Source organism: Phacochoerus africanus, chromosome 1, assembly GCF_016906955.1.
Source record: "Phacochoerus africanus isolate WHEZ1 chromosome 1, ROS_Pafr_v1, whole genome shotgun sequence".
NCBI classification, from domain to species: Eukaryota; Metazoa; Chordata; class Mammalia; order Artiodactyla; family Suidae; genus Phacochoerus; species Phacochoerus africanus.
Window position 1 is genome coordinate 238,914,046 of NC_062544.1, and position 24,411 is coordinate 238,938,456.

Sequence of the window (24,411 nt, forward strand, 5' to 3'; positions counted from 1 at the left end):
CTGGCAGAAAAAGACAAACAGTAGGGGGAAAAGGTCAATGATTATCTAATGCCATTCAAATTGAGGAGCGAGGAGCAAGAGGCAACTAGTGCTCACAGGCTGAGATCCCAGGACAGAACCCACTCTACTGGACTGGGTGCCCAGCTCTATGCACTATGCTTTTTTTATAGTAGAAATATAACTTGCTTAATTTATGTTTTAGGCCTTTAATCCTCTTCCCAAATACAACCAAAAACTGCCAAAAAGATTCTTAAATGCTTAATGATTCAATTTCAAGATTTAGAGATAGCACAAAAGGTAGTATAGAAGTTAACCACCTTCTAGGGGATACTGCCTTAATTCTAGACTGTATTTCATAACTAAATTTTAGAACAGAAGTGACTAGGATCTGGTCCAGAAATATAATCAAAGGGTAGATATGTGTATAGCATTTGACAATGGGTTCTAATTCTTAAAAACCAGAAGGATTAACTCCACAATAGAAAAATAAAGAACTTGCAATAAATATATGGGAGAAAACAGTCTACTTCATTAGCAATCCCTATCTCAGATACAGAAAGATTAAGCAACTTACCTGGGGTCAATACATCAAAGCTGAAAAAAAACATCAGTGAAACCCACATAGGCTCTAAGGCATTAGTTTAAAAGGAATTTTATACACACCATCTCATTTAATGTAAATATTCACTCGGGTATCATCAAAAAGTCTGAGATTAAAACTCCATGTAATAGACTGCTGCCATCAGTGAGTCTAAGGAACTCCCACTCAAAAAAGCATAATTATTTTCCTCAAGAAAAAAATGACAGGGTAAAAGGAATGGATGGATGTATAATTGACTCACTTTGCTGTACACCTGAAACACAACACTGTAAATCAACTATACACCAATAAAATTTTTTAAGAAATAAAAAAATAGCTATTTCCTTGCCAAACTACAAATTAAAAAAAAAAAAAAGACAGGGTACGACTATTCTTAAAGCAAGCACATGGCTCTATTTTTTTCTTAATCTGCTTCAAACTCATTGGGAAAATGCCACCCTTTGGATGGCATTCCTTTTACTTATTTTAAATAAGTAAATACTGTGACTTAAGTCCAAAATGGGATTCTTTGTCACAGTATTCTGAAACTTAAGAAGTCTCTGTGCAGTTGTAAACAATGAGGGAAAACCTGACATACAAGAAGGAGGAGAGAACTACAAGCTATATTAAGCAAAAAAGCAAGGTGCCAACACAGCTTGGAGTAAGCTATGTTTTATGTATCATATTTTCAGATTCAATGGTAGAAAAAACTAAAAATAATAATAATAAAAAAAAATGTATTACCTAAGGGGGGAGAGAATAGGATGAAGCAAAAAGCAATGGTGAGGCTTCTGGGACTGTACTTTGTTCCAGAGCCAGCCAGCCTCTGTGATGACCCTCAATGACTCCTTCACATGTGACTCCAGCATGTGACAACAGGTTAGTATCCTTTACATTTTTAGAAATTAGAAAGAGGAACTCCACAATACAAAAATAAGCAAAGAACAAGTAATAAACATACAAGTATTCACTCTCATATAATCTCCTCTTATTAAACAGGACTGACCTATAAACCATTAGAATACTGCAGAAATGACATGACATTTCTAAGGACAGGTCGTAAAAGACAGCCATCTCCTATCACTCTGTCTTGATCATTCACTCTGGTGGAAGCTGCCATGTAATGAGGTCATCCCAGCAGTCTATGAGGCCCTGTGTGGTGAGGAAATGAAGCCTCCTGCCAGTAACCATGTGAGGAAGTCATCTTAGAAATGAATCCTTCAGCTCAGGTTAAGCTTCAGATGACTATAACCTCATGAGAGACTCTGAGCCAAAACCACCAAACTAAGCTTCTTCTAAATCCCTGATTCTGATACCACGAAATAATAAATCTCAGTTTGGGAGTTCCCGTCGTGGTGCAGTGGTTAACGAGTCCGACTAGGAACCATGAGGTTGCAGGTTCAATCCCTGGCCTTGCTCAGGTTTAAGGATCCGGCGTTGCTGTGAACTGTGGTGTAAGTCACAAACACGGCTCGGATCCCGTGTTGCTGTGGCTCTGGCGTAGGCTGGCAGCTACAGCTCTGATTCGACCCCTAGCCTGGGAACCTCCATATGCCGTGGGAGCGGCCCAAGAAATGGCAAAAAGACAAAAATAAATAAATAAAAAATAAATCTCAGTTTTTTAAGCATCTATGATTTGGGATAAATTGTTAGATAGCAATAGATAATATACATAGTTCTGACTTCAGAACATGTAGGGTTAACAGCTATTTTTTTAAAAAGACTAAGACACATAGTCAAATGGAAAATGTGAACCTTGAGGCTAGGTGGTTAACAATCTGACTAGGAACCATGGGGTTGCAGGTTCGATCCCTGGCCTTGCTAGTAGGTTAAGGATCCTGTGCTGCCATGAGCTGTGGTGTAGGTTGCAGATGTGGCTCAGATCTGGCATTACTGTGGCTGTGGTGTGGCTGGCAGCTACAGCTACAATTAGACCCCAACCTGGGAACCTCCATATGCTGCAGGTGTGGCCTTAAAAAGACAAAAGTAAAAACAAAACAAAACAAAAATATTTCTGGGGAGTTCCCATCGTGGCGCAGTGGCTAACAAATCCGACTAGGAACCATGAGGTTGCGGGTTCGATCCTTGGCCTTGCTCAGTGGGTTAAGGATCCGGCGTTGCCATGAGCTGTGGTGTAGGTTGCAGATGTGGCTCGGATCCCGCGTTGCTGTGGCTGTGGTGTAGGCCAGCGGCTACGGCTCCGATTAAGACCCCTAGCCTGGGAACCTCCATATGCCACGAGAGCAGCCCAAGAAATGGCAAAAAGACAAAAAAAAAAAAAAAAAGATTTCTGAATTTAAATCTCAGAATTATTTAGATTACTTCATATTCTAAGAGACTGCTATGTTGATTAGTTGTAATAGGTTTTTATGCTGATTATTCTGCTTATTGATCTAAATGCCTAGTGATGCCAAGGACAAATTAATATACACGTCAAAAAGTATTAAAGTAGCCTATAATTCATCTTGGGAACTGTAATTTTTATATATATGTACGTATACACACACACACATATATACTTATTTCCCCCCCCCCATGGCCATGTATGCAGCATGTGGAAGTGTCTAAGCAAGGGATCGAACCCAAGCCACAGCAATAACAACACTGAATCCTTAACCAATAGGCCACCAGGGAATTCCTAATAACTGATATATTAATCTAGAGCTGTGCTATCCAATGCAACAGGTAATAGCCGCATATGGCCGCTAATAATAAGCACCTGAAATATGATACACTATACATATTTTGAAGAGTTTTAATGTCACACCCTGGATTTCCAACATATATGAGAAACAGAACGTAAATCAATTTTTTTTAATACTTATATATGTAGATACACGATATACTGGATTAAATAAAATGTATGATAGGAAATCATTTTACCATTTAAAAAAATTTTTAAATGTTTTACTGTGACTGATAAACTCAGCCAGTTGCTACTGGTGCTGAAAAACATGCTTCTGGTGCTGAAAATAGATCATATTGCCACCTGGCCCCTTTACACAAAGAGTTATAGCACCACCTGGTGATTGTTTTAAGGTAAAATATGTGGTTTTAAAGGTCCTAAATTGCTTGCATGAGCAATTCAAAGAAATAACATTTTAACATCTAGAAGGAACCATAGATCAGTAGCCACGTGGCCATAATCTGCAGAACTCCAAGGGTTTCAGTGATGCCCCTCAGTGCCTGCAATCCTGAACTGCAGCCCCTCAATTCCCTTCAATACTATCAATGACCCATGACTTGCTTTAAATACTGAGCTTTTAAGTTCTATTTCACTTAGGACTGAAGACATTCTTTTAAAACCAGTGATTTTGTCCAATTTTCACAATTTGCAGGGGAGAATATCAAAACTAATCACCTGAGGACACACCACTTAAAGAAAAGTTTGGCTTAAAATACATTGCTTTTTCCATAAAAGACATTTAGCTAACTACACAAAAATATAAAGGGCTATTTAAAAAATCTACTTATCCAAAGTTATGCTTTACCTCTATTTTTTAAATCTTTTTAAATTGCAAAAATGCACTGTTGAGAAAGAGGGAGGAAGAATGGAATAAAACAGCACCTAAATATTATGCTTTATACTTAAGGTTTTCTTTTTCTTTTCAATAATCAGGAGCGTACCTGACATTATTCTATTTGTTTTTTTTTTTTTAACCCAGAAGCACACTACATCAGTAAATCAAAAATTTTCAGAACCATGTTCATAGCGTGAGTACACATATAAGCTTTTCACTGTTACCAACAATCCCACAATAAACACTTCTGCACAGGTGCTCTAGGCTCTATTTTACCTTCACTCTGACCTGCTTGAGTCAGAGCTCCTGTATATGGTGGCTGCTGTGGCTGAACTCCTGGTGGGTGAGCTGCGGAGGAGGAAGAAGCAATGCTGTCGGGAGTTCCTGAACGGTCTTCTGCAGGAGCACTGGGTGGCCCTGGGTGGTCATGAAAAGTCAGCTCAGTTTCTAATACAAGACCTTTCCCCAACAAAATCAATTAGTAAGTTTGCTTAAGAGACTAAAAATAAAAGTACTATAGAATAAGCATAACCCAAATGTAGCCTTTTATACTGATAAACACACTATTTTCCCTTTGCTCCAGTCTCTTAAGAATCCAAAGCTACTGGAAATCTTTCCCTATAAAGTGTGGAGTGTTACATTACTGAGTCCTATACTGCCCCTGTAAAAAACCAAACCTCAACTCTGTGATACCTATACTCTCCACTTTATGCAATCTACTTTTATATCACCCAAAAGTATCATTTCATTGTTCAGTAGAACACCACTCCCCATAAAGTTCAATTCTCTGGTTTGGTATTCAAGGGTCCAAACATTTCTCACAGCTCCTTTTCTCACATGTCCCATTCAGCTAAGCCTATTTCCTATTCCCCTAATATAGCTAACACTTTTTCTGCCTCTATTTTATTTACTACTGTTCCATTGTCCCACTTGTACACATCTAAATAAAAATTCCTTAAAACTCAGCTGTAACGCCACACTTTGAGTAAGACTTTTCCACCCATACTTTTTCCTACTTGTAAACTTCTACAGAGTGTACTTTTATTAAGACCCTTACCAACTTCCTACTCTGCATTTCTAACAGCCCTTATCTTCCCTCTTACACTAGGAGCTCTTCTGGCCAAGCTCTCTTCTGAGTCTCTTCATTTGCCTCATAAGGCCTAGTTCTCTTACTCATAAAACCATTCAAAATTCTTCTAAAATAATGAACAAAGAAGTAAAGGGAGAAAATTCACTATAGTTCCAATACTATAACAGGTAAAAAAGACATTCTGAAGACAAGTGTAGATATGTTTACTTCTTTAAGTTTTTCTTATTTAGGCAATATAGAAGAGTGGTTAAAGTACAGGTTTTAGAGCCAGACTGCCTAGGTTCAAATCCCAGTGCTGCTACTTTAACAGCTGTGTAATTCTGGGCATGTTACTTGATCTCTTTCTGTGCCTCAGTTTCCTCATTTGTACAAAAGAAATACTAATTCCTACTGCATAAGGTTACTGTAAGGATTATGAAGTTAACAAGAGCTCATAGCGAGTACTGATAAAAGCATACTATAGGGGAAGGAACAAGAGGGGCAGAAGGTTAAAAAAGTCCAAAGTACTATATATAAAATAAATAAGCTACAAGATTATACAAGAGAATATAGCTAACATTTTATAATAACTGTAAGTGAAGTACAACCTTTAATACAAATCAATATGTTGTTCACCTGAAACTTACATAATATTATACCAACAACTATACCTTAACGAAAAAAATTTAAAAATTAAAATAAAGTGATTATACAGCAAGAGCTTATAAAAATGACTACCACTCAGAAAACTCCACATAAGTACTTGCAATTACTAGCAGACGAATTTCCCTGAGGACAAACCTCTATCCTTTGAACTGGTATATCCTAGAACTTAACACTGTACTAGGCACACAGATGGAAGCTGATAGTCTAGGTATTGATGAGAACCTAAACTAGAATAACAAACAGTAAGTGGTAATGCAAGAGAAACTGATGACTGTCAGATTGCTTCTGTATACCATTATACTGATATTTATCAACATGTAGACAAATAAATACATACAGACACATCCCTCCTAAGAAGGATAACAAAGATAATACAAAAACACTATGGTATTATCATAAAAATATATATATTACTTTGATTCCTCTTTTCTGTCTTGTATGTAAACTATTAGTTAATGTTGCTCATTCTGTCATAATACTCCATCCCTCCTCTTTCCCATGTCCACATTCACTACTGCAGCCAAGTTTTTCACATCATAACCTAAGTGACTACAAAGTATCCTGGCATTTTCTATGTGTACAGTCTTCCTTACTTCAGTTCAACATACAAAGCTACCAGAAAAAGTCTTCAAATATAATGTGAATCATATTATTCTAGTCTATACCATATTCTAATGAAAACTTTTAAGCCTGACCTTATATATAACTATTTTATTTACTCTTCTATCTGCCATATCTTGAAGTCTTAAATATTAAGAAGCTATAATATTAACTTATTTCAATTGCTCTAAATGTGTGTTTTTCAGATGGACTGTCTTATCTTTTTGTTTGTTTTTTTTTTTGTCTTTTCTAGGGCTGCACCTGCGGCATATGAAGTTCCCAGGCTAGGGGTCTAATCGGAGCTATAGCTGCCGGCTATACCACAGCCACAGCAACGCAGGATCCAAGCAAAGTTTGCAACCTACACCACAGCTCACAGCAATGTCGGATCCTTAACCCATTGAGGGAGACCAGGGATTGAACCCACAACCTCATGGTTCCTAGTTGGATTTGTCAACCACTGAGCCACAACAGGAACTCCAGGACTGTCTTATCTTGGTATCTTACTCCACCACGAACATACATCATATACAATTATCTGTCTTAATTCAGAGTTTCACACAATTCTCTTTAATAAATAATCCCATAAAAGTCTCAAAAAGAAAGAAAATTAATAGACAAAATCCTATTTTTCCAGTTACTGATAATGACAAACTGCTCAGGTAAAACCTCCCACAAGTAACAACTTAAAAACCTGGATAAAATACAATAAAACAGCTATTTGATTACTGGAGGTTAACAAAATGTCAGAAGACACCAGAAAAGAGTTTACCCCCACTGGACTTATAATGGCTAAAAATTGCAAACCCCAACCTCTGTAGCTCCAATAGCAGAAAGCCACAGAGCAAGCAGATAGGAATTTGAAGGGGAAAAATCCTTTGGTAGGGAAGTCACTGAAGGAATGAGACCTAAAATTTGAGTATAAGCTCAGCCCCAAGTTCCCAAGTGACCGTGCAGTTAGGCGGGGAGAGTGACACCCTCGAGGGCACAGAAGAAAAGGCAGCACCTAGAACTGAAAGGACTGAGCAGAGCTATCAGCTTCTATAATCCCCTGGGAAAAAAGAAGCAGTCTGAGTAAATGTAAGTCAACTCCCTACTAGAGCAACAGTAACAAAAAATCCTCACAAGAACCTAAAAGAATCCCAAGTCTTTGATGAAATAGCTCAGTGGAGAGAGCATTATGCTGAAGAATTCCAAGTCACTACAACAATAACCACAATATCCAGTTTACAATCAAAAACTATTAGGAGTTCCCCTGTGGTGTAGTGGGTTAAGGATCCGGCATTGTCAATGCAGTGGCCTGGGTGGCTGCTGTGGTATAGGTTCAATCCCTGGCCTTGGAACTTCCAGGTGTCTCAGGCTTGGCCAAAAAACAAACTCCAAAAAACAAACAAAAAAACTATCAGACATGAAAACAAACAAGAATGTGACCCATACTCAAGGGAAAAGGCAAGCAAAAGAAAGTGACTTCAAATAGGCCCAGATGCTGGACGCAGCAAATGTTTCAAAACAACTTTATAAATATTTTTAGAGAATTAAACAAAAATATCTTCAATGAATTAAAGGGAAATACAATCTTAATGAATGAAAAGATAAGGAATCAAAGGAGAAAAATAAAATTATAAAAGAACCATATGGAAATTCTAAAGCTAAAAGAACAATAATTGAGATGAAAAATTCACTAGAAAGGTTCAACAGCAGATTGAAAATGGAAGGAAAAAATCAGTGAACTTGAGGGAGATCAATAGGAATCATCCGATCTGAAGAACAAAGAATGAAGAAAAATGAATCTCAGAAACCCATGCGACAATACTAAGCTCCCCAATGTATGTGTAACTGAAATCCCCAAAGAAGAAGGCAGTAAAAATGCTGGCCAAAATATAAAAAGAAAGCACAGTATAGATGCTGTTTTAAGGTTAAAAACATTCACATAAAAGGACTTTCTACACTAAAACAATCTAACCAGAAATCTACTTTTAAATTTCCCTAATTTGGGAGTTCCCGTCGTGGTTCAGTGGTTAACGAACCCGACTAGCGTCCATGAGGACACGGGTTCAATCCCTGGCCTCGCTCAGTGGGTTAAGGATCCAGCATTGCCGTGGCTGTGGTATAGGTCACAGAAACGGTTCGGATCCCATGTTGCTGTGGCTGTGGTGTAGGCCGGTGGCTACATCTCCAATTTGACCCCTGGCCTGGGAACGTCCATATGCCATGGGTGCAGCACTAAAAAGACAAACGACAAAATAAATTTCCCTAATTTAAGATCAGAAGAGAATAAAACATCAAATATAACTTAAATCTGGCAATAAATCTGAAGACTATAAAATGACTCAGATTTTTAAAATAACATACCCCCTGAATTCTACTTTTAATACAATGTACCTGAACTGTACAAAGGTTATTCTCTAAAGAGGAGGAGGGTTCTACTGACTGGGAGAGAGCATGAGAAAGCTTTCCAAGGTGCTGGAAACCACCTACATCTTGATCAAGTTGGTGTTTTTTATAGGTGTATACATATTTAAACATTTATACAACTGCCTTTAAGATCTAAGCACTTCACCATATCCAAGTTATCTTCTATTTAAGAAGGAAAGAAGGAATGGGAGGGAAAGACGGAGAAAGGAAATAAAGGATGGAGGAAGACACTAACTTACCTGAAACCTGATCATCTGTTAGGCCAAATGCTGACATGACATTTTTATTGATTTCATCTTGGTTTTTTAAAGGATCAAAAGCTGACATACTTGCTGCCATCACCTGAGTAGACTGTTTTCCAGAAGAATCAGAAGCAGCAGGCTTTTCTTCCCTACCATCCACAGTATCTATAAAAGGAATAAGCAAAAACTTGTTTCCATTTTATCTATACTTAATAAGGCCTAAAATATACAGAACAGGAAAACACATATGTGCATATAGTCTGGAAGGTTGAGAGTATCTCTGAATACAGGATTATAATTTCATTTCTTTGTACTTGTTTATATTTTTGTTTGTAAAATCAGGAAAAAAGGCCAGTAAGAAATTCAGGATAAATAATAGCCTTTTCAAAAATTATACCTAGGTCCTTCCCTAAGAACTGTCAGATAAGGGGGAAAAAAAATACAAGCTCCTTTACAAACAGAAACATTTTACCCTTTTTTGGAGCCCTATAACCCATACCCTAGTAGCAGACACATACTGTGCACTAATGCTTTATTTTGTAGAAGGATAAGAAGCTAAAGTTATGATATCAACCTTTTATGTTTTATTTCTACTTGTCTACTAGTTCATTACTAAAGTACATGGAAATCTCAAGCCAACACATAATTTTAATTTACTACTTCTTCCTTTAAAATATTCATTAAATTCCTCATCTAAGTCTTTACAGATGAAAGATAGTTGTCTGGCATTGAAAAACTTTTGGTCTCCGGAGGAGACAGTTTGGGGGGTGGGGGGATGTGCTTGGGCTGTGGGATGGAAATCCTGTGAAATCAGATTGTTATGATCATTATACAACTACAGATGTGATAAATTCATTTGAATAATAAAAAAAGAAGAAAGATAGTTGTCTGGGATTTACTCAAAATGACATGGGAGGGATGGAAATGTGGGGGGTATAGAGCACATGAAACTGTGATTTGACAACTGTTGAAGGTGAGTATGGGCTCATGGGATTCATTATACTATTATGTCTATTTCTGCCTATGTTTAAATTTTTTCATAATAAAATACTTTGAAAAACGGGCTTTTAAACATTATGAGCAGGTAAATGTAAAACCATGCTTTTCTAAGGATACTAAGGTTCTAAACAGACATTTATACCCTGTTAAGGAAAAGGGGTTCAAGAATAATACATACTTTATAAATAGGAACTTAAGGCCAAGATTTTAAAAAGATATTAAAAACAAAACAAAATAAATAAATAAACAAAAAGAATACTGCTGACCATTTACTCAAATAACAGGTAACTATCAATTCCTTTCTGCTATCAATTCACCAAGTAAGTGAATATAAGTTATGAGGTCATCTCTGTGATCTAAACCAAATTCATCTTGCAAAAACATACACACTAAGTGGAATCCAAGCATACATGGGCTTGCAGCTCTCATTTATTCCTATCATTCCTCTAGTTTCATTAATATTTCCTAAATTTCTCGAAGAAAGCTCCCATAAGTACTCCTTTTAAATAAGTCTGCCACCTATCAAACTACCCATGACATTTTTCACAGAACTAGAACAAACAACCCAAAAATGTACATGGGGAGTTTCCGTCGTGGCTCAGTGGTTAACAAATCCGACTAGGAACCATGAGGTTAAGGGTTCGATCCCTGGCCTTGCTCAGTGGGTTAAGGATCCGGTGTTGCTGTGAGCTGTGGTGAAGGTCCCAGACATGGGTCAGATCCCGTGTTGGTGTGGCTCTGGCGCAGGCTGCAGCTACATGTCCAATTAGACCCCTAGCCTGGGAACCTCCATATGCCACGGAAGTGGCCCTATAAACAGCAAAAAGACAAAAAAAAAGAAAAAAAAAAGTATATGGAACTATAAAAGACCCAGAATCCCCAAAGCAATCCTGAGGAAAAAAAAACTAAGCAGGAGGCATAATGCTCTCACACTTCAGACAATATAACAAAGCTACAGTAATCAAGACAGTATGCTACTGGTACAAAACCAGACATACAGACCAATGGAACAGAATAGAGAACCCAGAAATAAACCCAGACACCTAAGATCAATTAATCTTTGACAAAGGAGGCAAAAAGACAGTCTCCACAGAAAGTGGTGCTGGAAAAACTGGACAGCTGCATGTAAATCAATGAAACTAGAACACACCCTCACACCATGAACAAAAATAAACTAAAAATGGCTTAAAGACTTAAACATAAGACAAGACACCATAAAACTCCTAGAAGAGAACACAGGCAAAACATTCTCTGACATCAACCATATAGATGTTCTCTTAGGTCGGTCTCCTAAGGCAATAGAAATAAACAAAAATAAACCAATGAGACCTAATCAAACTGACAAGATTTTGCACAGCAAAGGAAACCATTAAAAAAAAAAAAAAAGACAACCTATAGAATGGGAGAAAAGTTTCAAATAATGCAAGTGGCAAGTGACAAGGGCTTAATCTCTAAAATACACAAACAACTTCTACAACAGCAAAAAAAAAAAAAAAACAACCCAATTGAAAAATGGGCAGAAGACCTGAATAGACATTTTTCTGAAGATATACAGATACACAGATGGCCAACAAGCACGTGAAAAAAATGCTCAACATCACTGATTATCACAGAAATGCAAATCAAAACTACAATGAGGTACCATCTCACAGCAGTCAGAATGGCCATCATTAACAAGTCAACAAATAACAAATATTGGAGAGGGTATGGAAAAAAGAGTACCCTCCTTCACTGTTGATGGGAATGTAAATTGGTACAACCACTATGGAAACCAGTATAGAGGTACCTCAGAAAACTAAATATAGAAATACCACATGACCCAGCAATCCCACTCCTGGGAATATATACAGACAAAATTTTCATTGAAAAAGACACATGCACCCCTATGTTCATTGCAGCACTATCTGCAATAGCCCAAGACATGGAAAAACCCAAATGCCCATGCTAAAAAAACCCAAAAACCCAAATGCTATTCATCAACAGATGAATAGATTAAGAAGATGTGGTACATATACATAATAGAATACCACTCAGCCATAAAAAGAACAAAATAATGCCACATGCAGCAACATGGATGGAACTAGAGACTCTCATACTAAGAGAAATAAATCAGAAAGATAAAGCCAAATACCATGATATCATTTATATATGGAATCTAATATATGGCACAAATGAAACTACCTACAGAAAAGAAACAAACTCGTGGACTTGGAGAACAGTTGCTGGGGGAGGGGGAGGGAGTGGGATGGACTGGGAGTTTGGGGTTAGTAGATGCAAACAACTGCATTTGGAGAAGATAAGCAATGAGATCCTGCTGTATAGCACAGGGAACTATATCTATAGTCACTTGCGATGGAACATAATAGAGGATTATGCAAGAAAAGAATGTATATATATATGTATGACTGGGTCACTTTGCTGTACAGCAGAAATTGATAGAATATTATAAATCAACTACAATAGAAAAAATAAAAACCTTAAAAAAAAAAAGTCTGCTAGTCACCCATCTTCCTTAACAATTTCCTTCATCTATTTCCAAGGCTATATCCCAAGAGAGTATCACATCAATCTTATGATTATTTCCTCTCACACTGCAACCTTCCACTACCTATGCATTCTTGCACTTACTGCAAAATAAATTCATCAGGAATATATGTCCACTATCCTACTAGTTGCTCCAGTACCTACTGCAATAGGGTGATCCAGTATTTAATGTAGCCGATACATCATTTGCCTCACTGAGGAAAGCAAATGTCCAAGCAGTTCCATCACAGAGGCAGAGAACTGGAGAACAGTTAGCCACATGTTTCTGGAAGGGCAAGCCACATGGTTCTAAAGAGTACTGACAGAGGGAGTTCCCGTCGTGGCGCAGTGGTTAACGAATCCGACTAGGAACCATGAGGTTGCGGGTTCGGTCCCTGCCCTTGCTCAGTGGGTTAAGGATCCGGCGTTGCCGTGAGCTGTGGTGTAGGTTGCAGACGCCGGGCGGCTTGGATCCCGCGTTGCTGTGGCTCTGGTGTAGGCCGGTGGCTACAGCTCCGATTCAACCCCTAGCCTGGGAACCTCCATACACCTCGGGAGCGGCCCAAGAAATAGCAACAACAACAAAAAAGACAAAAGACAAAAAAAAAAAAAAGAGTACTGACAGTGATTGGTAGTTTTGTTCTGTGGACTAGACTTTTTTTTGATGTAGCTTGGGGCGGGGCGGGGGGCTTGTTTAATGCTTTTTTTTTTTCCTTGAGAAGATTAAGAGCTTACAAATTTAGGATATTTCATAAAAGGCAGGTGGTCAAGAGGTAAGTGATCAGATACTAATACAGAAAGTATTAGTTCATTAGATTAACTCAGGACACAATGACTAGAAGGATGGTCACATAAAGAAACAACATATGATATAATTTCCAAGATGCGAAGAAGAAACCAATTTTAACATCTTTTATATTAACATAAGTGAAAGGTTAACAATAAAACAGGTAACACCTGGAAATAAACTGATAAAGAAAAGTAGTATGTGGCAAGAAGTGAGTAAACAGACTGTTTCAACAAAACCAAAAAGCTTATAAATCTAGATAATTTAGCTTATAAATCTAGATAATTTCTGCACAGTACTAGATCTACTTGTTAAATTTTTATCTGTTTCATAATATTCTACAAATGCTTAAAGCCCCTCAAATTACATGCAAATGTTGTTTTATCAGCATCTATGATTTCTTCTGGGAAAATGGTCAAAAGTTTTCTCTAGATCCTTGACCTAAAATTGAAGAGTTTTGTTTGGAGAGACAGGGTTCAGAGAAGGCAATCTGCTTTGATCTGAAATACAAAGGTTTCACTATAAAGAGGCCAGAAGGATCTCATTACAGTTTTTCAGCAAATCTCTAATACATTCTGAAATCTAGAGGTGGAATCAGAAATTACTAATCTATCACCAAATATTTGTCAAGTATCTACCATTAACACAATTCCACATGGCTGGAGGAAGAAGAAAATTATGGAAAATATAACTTTACTTAAACTAGAAGTAAATTAAACAGAATTACAAAATTTGAATAGGGCCAAAAAATAGAGTATCTCAGAATCTAAATGTTGCAATATGCCACTTTCCACAAAATCATTTTCAATTAAGCCCCTTACAGCCAGTAATCCACAATCTATAAAATGCTACTATTTCACAAGTTTTATGCAAATAAAACTTATATGCAAATATAAAAATTATTAAAAAAATTTTTTTAAAGTGCAACATCTAAGAATAGTAAAAGTTGAGGAAAGCAAGTTTTTAAAAATCTAATTTCAAGCCATACTTAAATTCCAGTCTACATTTCATATTTGATTCCAAAACTATATTGTTCCAAATTTTTCAATAAACCTTGCTTTAACTATAGCACATATCTATAAAATGGGGGAAAAAATATGTATTTTTCTTTGCATATTATGAACATCCTGTTTAAGATAAACTTTACAATAAACCATTTGAATGTACTTATCTAAAATTACTTTTACTTGAAACTCCTTTCTATAGCACATAAAATTCATGAAATGATTTCCATTCCTAAGGTTCATTAATTAACTATTACACTGAAAAGGGTTCAAGAGTCAAAGAGGTTTAAAAACTGACCTATACCATAAACTCAGGTGTCTTAAGACCAGCTGTAAAACAATCACCCAGAGGGCACTTTAACAATGGTATCCCCAGACCCAGAGATACAGGAACTGGTATAATAAAATCTCCCGGTAATCTTGATGAAAGCCAGGTTTGGAGATACAGATATGAAGATTAGCACAATGACAATGAAAATGACAGTGGGTGACAAAGGAAGTGCCAACCTACTCCAGAAGAGTTTTTAAAAAGAGAGAGAGAGAGAGATCTGCAAAAGGAAGGATAAGTCAGAATAAAATGGACTCATGGTCTACCATTTTCAGTAATGTTGGTGGACGGTCCTGGTTCTCCAGGTGGTTCCAAGCTATCCAACAAGCGATTCACTTTATTTCGAAGTTCTATCAGTTCTCGACGTAGATATTTCACTTGACTTGATTCAAGGGGTCTTGGTTGACCATTAACTGAAATAAAGCATTCATTTTCTTAAAATCAGGAAATATTCTTTAATAGGTTTATCAATAGAATAGTATGCAGTGAGAAAAAAAAAAGCTTCAAAATAACCTCTTTAAAAAGTTAAAATCAAACAAGATACCTATTGATATCATTTGAAGAACTTTTTAAGGAATAAATAAAATACTTATTTTCAGAAATAATATTCACCCATCTTAATAAATGCCAGATCTATAGCTTATGACCCATAATGGTTTTTTGTTTTTTTTTTAAAGGCTTGAGAGGAATTCAAGGAGTTCCCTTCATGGCTCAGCAGTAACAAATTCAACTAATATCCATGAGGACATAGGTTCGATCCCTGCCCTCGCTCAGTGGGTTAAGGATCCTGTGTTACTGTGAGCTATGATGTAGGTCGCAGATGCAGTTCAGATCCCATGTTGCTGTGAGTGTGGTGTAGGCCCGAAGCTACAGCTCCGATTCAACCCCTAGCCGGGGAACTTCCATATGCCATGAGTTTGACCTTAAAAAGACCAAAAAAAAAAAAAAAAAAAGAATTCAACTACAGTGAAATAAAAACTACAGAAAGCTTTAATATATTTTAATAGAAATTATGTACCTTTAAAAGCTCATTTTATTTCACACAATTCTTTTACATCCATGAAATAATACAATAAATACCTTATTAAAGGTGTAATATGACCGTAGGTCTGTTATTCTTCTTGCCTACTTCTGACCTTAAAAAAAGGAAAAATTAGCTACCTAAAATAACTGACCTAAAAAGTAACCTATTAAGAAAATGAAGAACTCATGAATCTACATCACCACTGTCCTTCTAAGTAGTTACTTCAAAAGCAGCACGTAAGCCACAAAAAGTCAGAGATTATTCGATAATCACGATGTTATTTTTTAAATGAAGGCAATATTACCTCATTTGACTATCCATTTTGTCCAAATGACTTTCGGCTGACTTAAAAAAAAAAACCCTCCATCCAGCAACAGACTGTCACCACTGAGATTATTAATTTAAAAAAAAAAAAAAAGTGACACAAGGCTCTGAAGGCAAACCTCAAGATAGGAATTCAAAAATTAAACTAAAAATTTTTATGCATTGTTAATATACATATACACAAATTCCTAAGACACCAAATTAGAAAAGGAAATCTATTTGAAAATAAAGGTTCTTTGAGATTCTTTGTAAAATGTTTCAAACATCAAACCACCAATATAAGTTTTTAAAAGACAATCCACCAGTATTTTACATATTCCCTATATAGTTACAAGGAAGTTCAATATAATCTCCTATATGTATCAATTAATTATTGGCTTTCACTGGGAATTACTATTTTTCTCTAACAGCTGAAGAGAAGAAAAGCAGATTCTGACAGCTGGGAACTGGCCCAGTGCTGTAAGACAGGCTTTAGTGTTGCCAGAAGCTGGCCTGGCACTCACAGGTTAGTGGTGGTCTCTTGTTGAACATGAACAATTTCAACGGACACCAACAGTATATCAACTATATTTCCATTAAAAAAAATTTTTTTAATATCAGTGAGAAAAGATCACTCTGGGACTGTGATAAATCAAGACAAAAAAGAAAGCCAGGCCATAATCATGTGAGAACTCAGGAAAAAACAACAACACTGAACGAACCACAAAAAAGACCAAATAATGCTGGCTAATGGGTGATTGCCACTTGTACCAATTGCAGCTTTAGCCTCAATTCATTCCCCCCCCCTGCACCTGCTGGATAAGATTTAGTAAAACACCCAATCATAGGACTACCCCCCATTTCCTGACGCCATTCAATCTTGAGTAAAGCCTCACCATCTTGAACTTGATCCAAATCACCTAACATAAGCCCTAACCCTATGAAAATTCCTAACATATTTTTACTAACACTCCATCATTCTCCAGTGTTCATGCTCCCTTACAGCAATGCATCTGAAGTTATGCCCCTTTTCATTCCTAATACTGCTTGTCTTTTTTCTTAAATAAACTTAATAGAGATTTATCATACCTTTTCAAAATTGCTAATCCTATCAATTCTCCAGCTTCTAGTTAATTTCTGCTCTCTAATTTCTTCCTACTAAGTTATCTGAACTTATCCTGTCCTTTTTGTACTTGGCTTTGGCATACTCTAAAAACTGTCATATAAAAGTCATCACTAATTATTTCTAATTCCCATTATGATTTCTTCTTTGACATGTTATTTTAAAGCATTTTTTGAGGTGTTCTGGTGGCCTAAAAGTTAAGCATCAGCATTGTCACTGCTGTGGCTCAGATTTGATCCCTGGCCTGGAAACTTCCACATGCCGTGGACAAAACCAAAAACAAACAAAAAAACCATATGCATATACACATATGTATATATTCATACATCCATATAAAATTTTTTAAAATAACTAAATAAAAACATTTTTTTATCTTCAAAAGTATTGGGAGTTTGTGTGACCTTTTTAATCTAGTGGTTTCTAACGAGACTTAAGAATAATTTCTAGGCTATTCCTTCTTGGATATTTACTGAGACTCATTGGAAAACCTAGTACATGGTCAATTTTTATAAATGTCCATCTGCACTAAAGAAAAACTGAATCCCTTCCTAATTACTAGATGCACAAGATCAAGCCTGTTATCCGTTTTGTTTAAATTTTGAGGCTGCTGGATCTATCAGTTTCAGTAAGAAGAGTATTAAATGCTCCCCTATGATTATGAATTTTTCCTTTTTCTGTCAATTTCTTCTCGAGGAAAAATCTAAAGCTACTGGCATAAGTGTTCAGAATTATCTTCCCAGAGAATTATTTTTTATCATGATGAAGTGACTATTACTAATAAAGTTTTCACTTAAGAGTCTATTCCGTTAATATCACCAGAATATTAGCTTTGTGGTTTTCGGTATGTCTCTTGTAACCAGCATGTAACAAGATTCTGTTTAACTCCAATAAAAGAGTCTGTCTTTTAACTTTATGTTTAGTCTCTTTATGTGTACTGTGATTAGTAGTTTGTGCTTTCTATTTATCAAGCTTTCTCTCTGCTTCTTTTCCTCCTTCCTCACCATCTAATGAACCAAGTAAGTACCCTTTGTTTCCTTCTTTTCCCTTTAGGGGCTATTTCTAGTCTTTCAATAGTCACTCTTATTTTAGAAATGCACACTTTGGGAGTTCCTGTAGTGGCTCAGCGGTTAACGAATCTGACTAGCATCCATGAGGATGCAGGTTCGATTTCTGGCCTCGCTCAGGGGGTTAAGGATCCGGTGTTGCCATAAGATCTTGCGTGGCTGTGCTGTACGCCGGCGGCTACAGCTCCAATTTGATCCCTAGCCTGGGAACCTCCATATACCCTAAAAAAACAAAAATGCACACTTCAATTTTAAAAATTACTATTCTTCTCCACAAAAATCCAGTTCTTTAAAACATTTTAATTCCTATTATCCTCTGCTGTCTTACATATAATTATTGCTCAGTATTTTTGTCCCATCTTGTTTCCATATTCCTAAAACTATTATTTCTTAATAATCAATGCTCGTTTAAATTTATACATGTTAAAGCAATTTATCTGCTCACAGATTCTTACATCTTTCAACATTCTAGATTCAATTTCCTTCTTGGGGCATGTGTGTGTGAGTGTGTTTTCTTTCTAATAAGAAAGTGTGTTCACACACACACATCCTATTAAGATTTTTATCCTGCCCTGGACTCACCTATAGCATATGGATGTTACCAGGCTAAGGGTCGAATCAGAGCTGCACCTGCCAGCCTATAGCACAGCTACAGCAATGCCAGATCCAAGCCACATCTGTGACCTACACCTCAGCTTGTGGCATGCCAGGTCCTTAACTCAATGAGCAAGGCCAGGGATCCAACCCACATCTGTGTGGATACCAGTCAGATTCTTAACCCACTGAGCCACAATCAGAACTCCTCAATTTCTTGTTAATGAACCATTTAAAAAAATCTTTTAACAAGGCTCCATGAGTGATAAATTCTGTCTTTGTTTGATAATGTTTTTATTTACCCTTATTCCTTAACAGACCACAGTCTGTTGCTTTTTTACTCACCTTTTCCTGAAGTGGAGGATGTTATTCTATTGTGTTTTGGCTTCTATTATTATTATGAAGAAATCTACTAACAGTTTATTGTTATGTAGGTGACCAGTCTTATTTACTTAGGCTACTTTTGAGATTATCTCTGTCTTATGTATTCTCCAGCTTCATGACAATTCATCCTATTAAGATTTTTATCCTGCCCAGGACTCATTGTGCCTCCTCAAACTGAGGGTTTATATCTTTTACAAATTCTAAAAATTTCTTTAGCCATTACTGCCTCATTTATTTCCACTTCCCTATTCTTGCCTTCCTTAAAGTCTTAATGAAAATAGGCTGGACTTCCTCAAATTCTATTATTCTCCATCTCCGCTTTTGTGCTCTATTGTATAATTCCTTTAGACTACCTTCCAATTTACTAACGCCCTTTTCAGCAGTTCTTCCTCTCTACTTAGCAGTTAATTTTAATGATTGTATTTTTCATTTCCAAAATTTACTAAGTTCTTTGGGGGGGGGGGGATTTTTTTGGTTTTTTTTATTGACATGTAGTTGATTTACAATGTCATGTTACAGGTGTACAGCAAAGTGATTCAGTTATACGTGTGTGTGTGTGTATTCTTTTTCAGATTCTTTTCCATTACAAGTTATTATAAGATGCTGAATATGGTTCCCTATGCTACACAGTAGGTCCTTGTTTATCTACTTCATGTTTTTTTAAACTGTCTTATTCCTTTTTCATAGTGCCTTCTTATATAATCTCTTCTTACAACTTGTAACACATATTTTATTATTTCTATTAACTGAAGTTTTTGGAAATCTCTACTAGTTGTGTCCATAGTTTCTTGCTTACATAGGTGTTTCACATGTCTCACAGTTTCGAGCTTTAAGTTCACCAACAGGATTTTATCTCTGAGAAGTCTATGTGACTTGGACTGAGAACATATATTCCTCCAAAGAGATTTTTGCCTATATTCCTTGCAGTTCTTTGTGGTGGTATCTGAGCTTGGGAGTTCGCAAACTATGAAGAAAGTTTAAGGACCATGGTTCTGAATCCTCAAAAGAGCCTTCACAAACAGTCCAGGGTATATGACAGTTTCCTTTGTCAATTCTTGATTTTTCCTCTATCAGTGAAGATTTTTCTTCCATAATACTCTTTTGAAAGTATAGCCACAGGGAATCTAGGATCCAAGGTCTAGATCATATAGATACCAAAGGACAAGTCCTTAGATTATGTAGTCCTTCACCATCACCACCAAAAACATCCCAAGTTTCAGCTTTCACTATTTCAGGCCCTGGTTTTTAATTCCTACTATACTTTGGTCCCTAATATTTTCCTTACTCTCCTGAGCAGGCTGAGGTATGTAATTCACAAAGTATACCTGAAATGTTTTTCTAACATGTCCTGTTTCTGGAATGAAGGTTTTTCAATTTATCTAACAGTGCTTAAGTATTTTAGATTCAATACTGTAAGAAAATACTTTTAATTTTAAAAATTTTTTAACAGTTTGTTATTAGCATTTTTAAATGTCTCATATTCACCCTTCCTAGATGGAAATGAAATAAATACAAATTAAATCAACTGGCCATGATCATATTTCATGGAACCGTAAGGTTCAGTGCCACATTAATTTTTTTTTAAATGCTAACCGAAACATCCAGGAAAAGCCCACATTTTATTTTTCACATAATAATACTGCCACTTTAATTAACTCTACAATCATTTCTATCTTATGTCTTAAGAGGTCTGCCTTGCAAATCTGTTATAATCTACAAGAAATAAAACCTAAAAGATTAAAATTAGTCTTATATATTTTTAAATCAGATCTCTAATCTTAAGTATTCCTTGAAAAACAATGTCTGAAAAGTATCAGGCCTATATGTTAAACCCTGAGAATAAGTAAAAACATACTATGTTATAAAAGATAATTATACATTCTTAGAGAACTAAACTTAATAAAGGCAGTTTTAACCTTGCAATTATTTTCAATCTTGGAAATATTTATACAAGTTGTACATATTACTATTTACGGTAACAACAGACAAAGAATTTAAAATATGCCTATTTCCTATTAATCTTCAAAGAAATAGAATATATACCTTAATAATTCAAAAATTCTGATAAAGCTGAAAAAGTTATCACTTAATTCTGAGTCTTTAAAAGGAAAAAAATAAAAAGTTTTTAATAAAAATACAATGAATAAAACAAATCAGGAAGTTTACCACTTACCAAATAATGTCAGTTTCAGTATCCTACTACATTGAATTGCAAAGGAAAGGTCAGAACTATCAAAAATTGTTATAAGATCTCCATCTGAAATTAAAAAAAAAAGTCTCAGATCTGCATCAACAGTAAACTAGGATCTATGTTCAATTAAAATCCAAAATTTAGATCACATAGTATAATTAGAATCTCCCACAAAATCCTTAAACATTAAAGGAAATAGGAAAAATGTATTTGTTCAAAAAGATACTAAATCAATTCTGATTACTTTTATGGCAAGATATCTATCATATCCTCATAAAAAGAGTCAAAACATTGCAAAGATTAATACATCAAGTAATCTTTTACTAGTCACCAGATTATAGTTTAGACTGAAATCTTTTCCATTCTAAAATTTTTAATATATATATTAGAAATTAAAATAATGATTCTCAAAGTTCAAACTTTAATTCTAAGTACAGTAAAATGACACTGACGGTAATGGAGGGGAAGCCACATATAACAGTAACTAAAAAGGTTGCAAAAAAGAGTTTTACAGAATTGTTCTTAAAATGGATAGGCAGTGGAGTCTTTTAGGTCCCTGACCATTTTGACACGAAGATGAAAACTATCAATTCTCCCCAGAAAAAGTATTCATATATACAAGATTCAGAAATCCCCTGATCCCAAGGATAAAGAGTACTGTAATTAACATATCAACTCCCTGTTCAAACGCTTTCAAAGTGCTAGGGAAAAAAACTGCTAGAGAGAGAAAGAAGAGAAAAGCAGCCAGAGCAAGGAGCTGTGGTCAGGGGCCTCTGCAAGGTATCTTCACAGACACAGCTGGGGGCAGAGGGGGGTTGTCCTAAAGAGGCTAAGAGGCCGCTCCAGCAATGCTCTGCTACACCAATTCTAACACTGATTAGGCACACTTATTTTGGACAAAGATGGCAATAAAAGGCGTGACTAAGGATTTTGTTATTGTTTTCAGCTGTTTATAACCAGACCCATTTCTTAAATCAAATGTATCTAATGCTCAACTTCAGGGATTCTATTCATAGACGTATTTTTTAGAAGAAGGAAACTTTCTATAACTGCCTTTTTCTTTATTGAATTCCACAATGGAACAGAGTAACTCCAATGGCAGGAAATTTTTACCTAAGCCAGCCCTCTAATACAGTGCTCAAAAGCCTATGGAACACAAATACATACAACTCAAAACACTCAAATACACGATTAAAAACAAATCCAATGCAGTAGCTGGAGGTGAAGACAAAATTTCAACAATGAGGACACCCTAAGCTAGGGGATCATAAACTGCAACCAATGGTCATATCCTTGTTTATAGGACTTCAGACTAAAAACGGTTTTTATACTTTTTAAAGAGTCTAGAAAAAAATGAGATAGAAGCCTTATGTGACCTACAATACTAAAATATTTACTATCTGATTCTTTAAGGAAAAAATATGCTGACCCTTTGCTAAACAAAAATAAGAGGAGTTCCCGTGGTGGCACAGCAGAAATGAATCCAACCAGGAACCATGAGGTTGCAGGTTCGATCCCTGGCCTTGCTCAGTGGGTGAAGGATCTGACGTTGCCATGAACTGTGGTGTAGGTCGCAGACATGGCTCTGATCTGGCATGGCTATGGCTGTGGTATAGGCCAGCAGCTGTAGCTCCGATTAGACCCCTAGCCTGGGAAGCTCCATATAGCACAGGTGCGGCCCTAAAAAGAGACAAAAGACCAAAAAATAAATAAATAAATAAATAAATAAATAACAGAGTTAAGAGAAAGCCAGTAAAACAGTGAGGGCAGTTTAAAATATGCCCAGTTGAGGTAAGAGCAAATCATCTCAAATAAAACATAAAACAAAAACCATAAAAACTTGAGTTGTGACCTCAAAAAAAAAAAAGAACAAATTGATCAAACTTAGGCATGCAATTGAAAGTCACACAAGTGGAGTTCCCATCGCGGCTAGGTGGTTAACAATCTGACTAGGAACCATGGGGTTGCGGGTTCGATCCCTGGCCTTGCTCAGTGGGTTAAGGATCCGGTGTTGTCGTGAGCTGTGGTGTAGGTCACATACTCAGCTGGGATCTGGCATTGCTGTGCTATGGCGTAGGCCAGTGGCTACAGCTCCAATCAGACCCCTAGCCTGGGAACCTCCATATGCCACGAGTACAGCCCCAGAAAAGACCAAAAAAAAAAAAAAAGAAAATCACACAAGTTAAAGTCAATGTACTGTAAGTAGATGGTATTGTTAGGGAAGAAAACTGCTCTCCTTTTTTGTTCCTTAACATGGGTTTGGGGTACCACTACATCATATGTTACAAAAAAGAAAAACAAGTTACACCTGTGGCTAAATAATCAGCTTAGCTGATCATCAATGATTTATACTCCCCTTTCATAGTGTAAATTGTTGGAAAAGTGGCTGTCCAACCAGGCCAATGTTTTATGAGGGAATTGACATATACCACCTCAGGGCCTAGAGAGTACAATCTTCCACATGATCCTCTACACTGTCTCCATACAGCTGCTTGCTGGATGTCAATGCTCAAGGTGAGCTTGTAAGGCACATGTTGAAGATACCAGATTTTGTCAACCTAATTGCCTGAATGATTTCTTGAGTGTTAAGGAACTGAGATTTTAAGATTTCTGTTATAACAGCTGGCATTACTTCAAGTCAACACACACAGAGGCAGAAAAGATATTAGTGATAAGAAGAAAACTGAAACGGCACAGTGTCAGAGATGTTACAGTATAAGAGTATTTTAAAAAAAGATGGTGTGGATAGCAGTGCCTATTATTGAGATCAAGTGAAATAACTGGAAATATATTCAGGGGTAATAAAGACACTGGTGAACACCTAAAGCACAATTTCAGTAGAGATGTTAACAAAGAAGACAGGTCCAAAGAAAAAGAAATAAAGACAGTCCACTACTATAGTTCCACAAGTGTTTGAAGAAACACATGTCATGTAAAATCCATCTCCATAAAAACAGTTTTGTGGTCAAATGTGCCAGGGAATACTGCATAAAC

General features: G+C 36.3%; 1 protein-coding gene across 4 annotated transcripts in view; it reads right to left on the minus strand.

The window, feature by feature from the left end:
* Positions 1-24,411, minus strand: part of TFG (trafficking from ER to golgi regulator) — a 35,498-nt gene that overhangs the window by 5,328 nt on the left and 5,759 nt on the right. For 2 of the 4 annotated variants that reach the window (XM_047793695.1, XM_047793686.1), the window contains exons 3-6: positions 21,400-21,483; positions 15,001-15,147; positions 9,091-9,258; positions 4,390-4,518 (exon numbers count right to left, since the gene is read on the minus strand). In XM_047793695.1, coding sequence (XP_047649651.1) covers positions 4,390-4,518; positions 9,091-9,258; positions 15,001-15,147; positions 21,400-21,483 — 528 coding nt within the window. Of the gene's footprint in view, positions 1-4,377; positions 4,519-9,090; positions 9,259-15,000; positions 15,148-21,399; positions 21,484-24,411 lie in introns of all 4 variants that reach the window. The other 2 variants (XM_047793678.1, XM_047793668.1) reach the window with 1 other exon arrangement.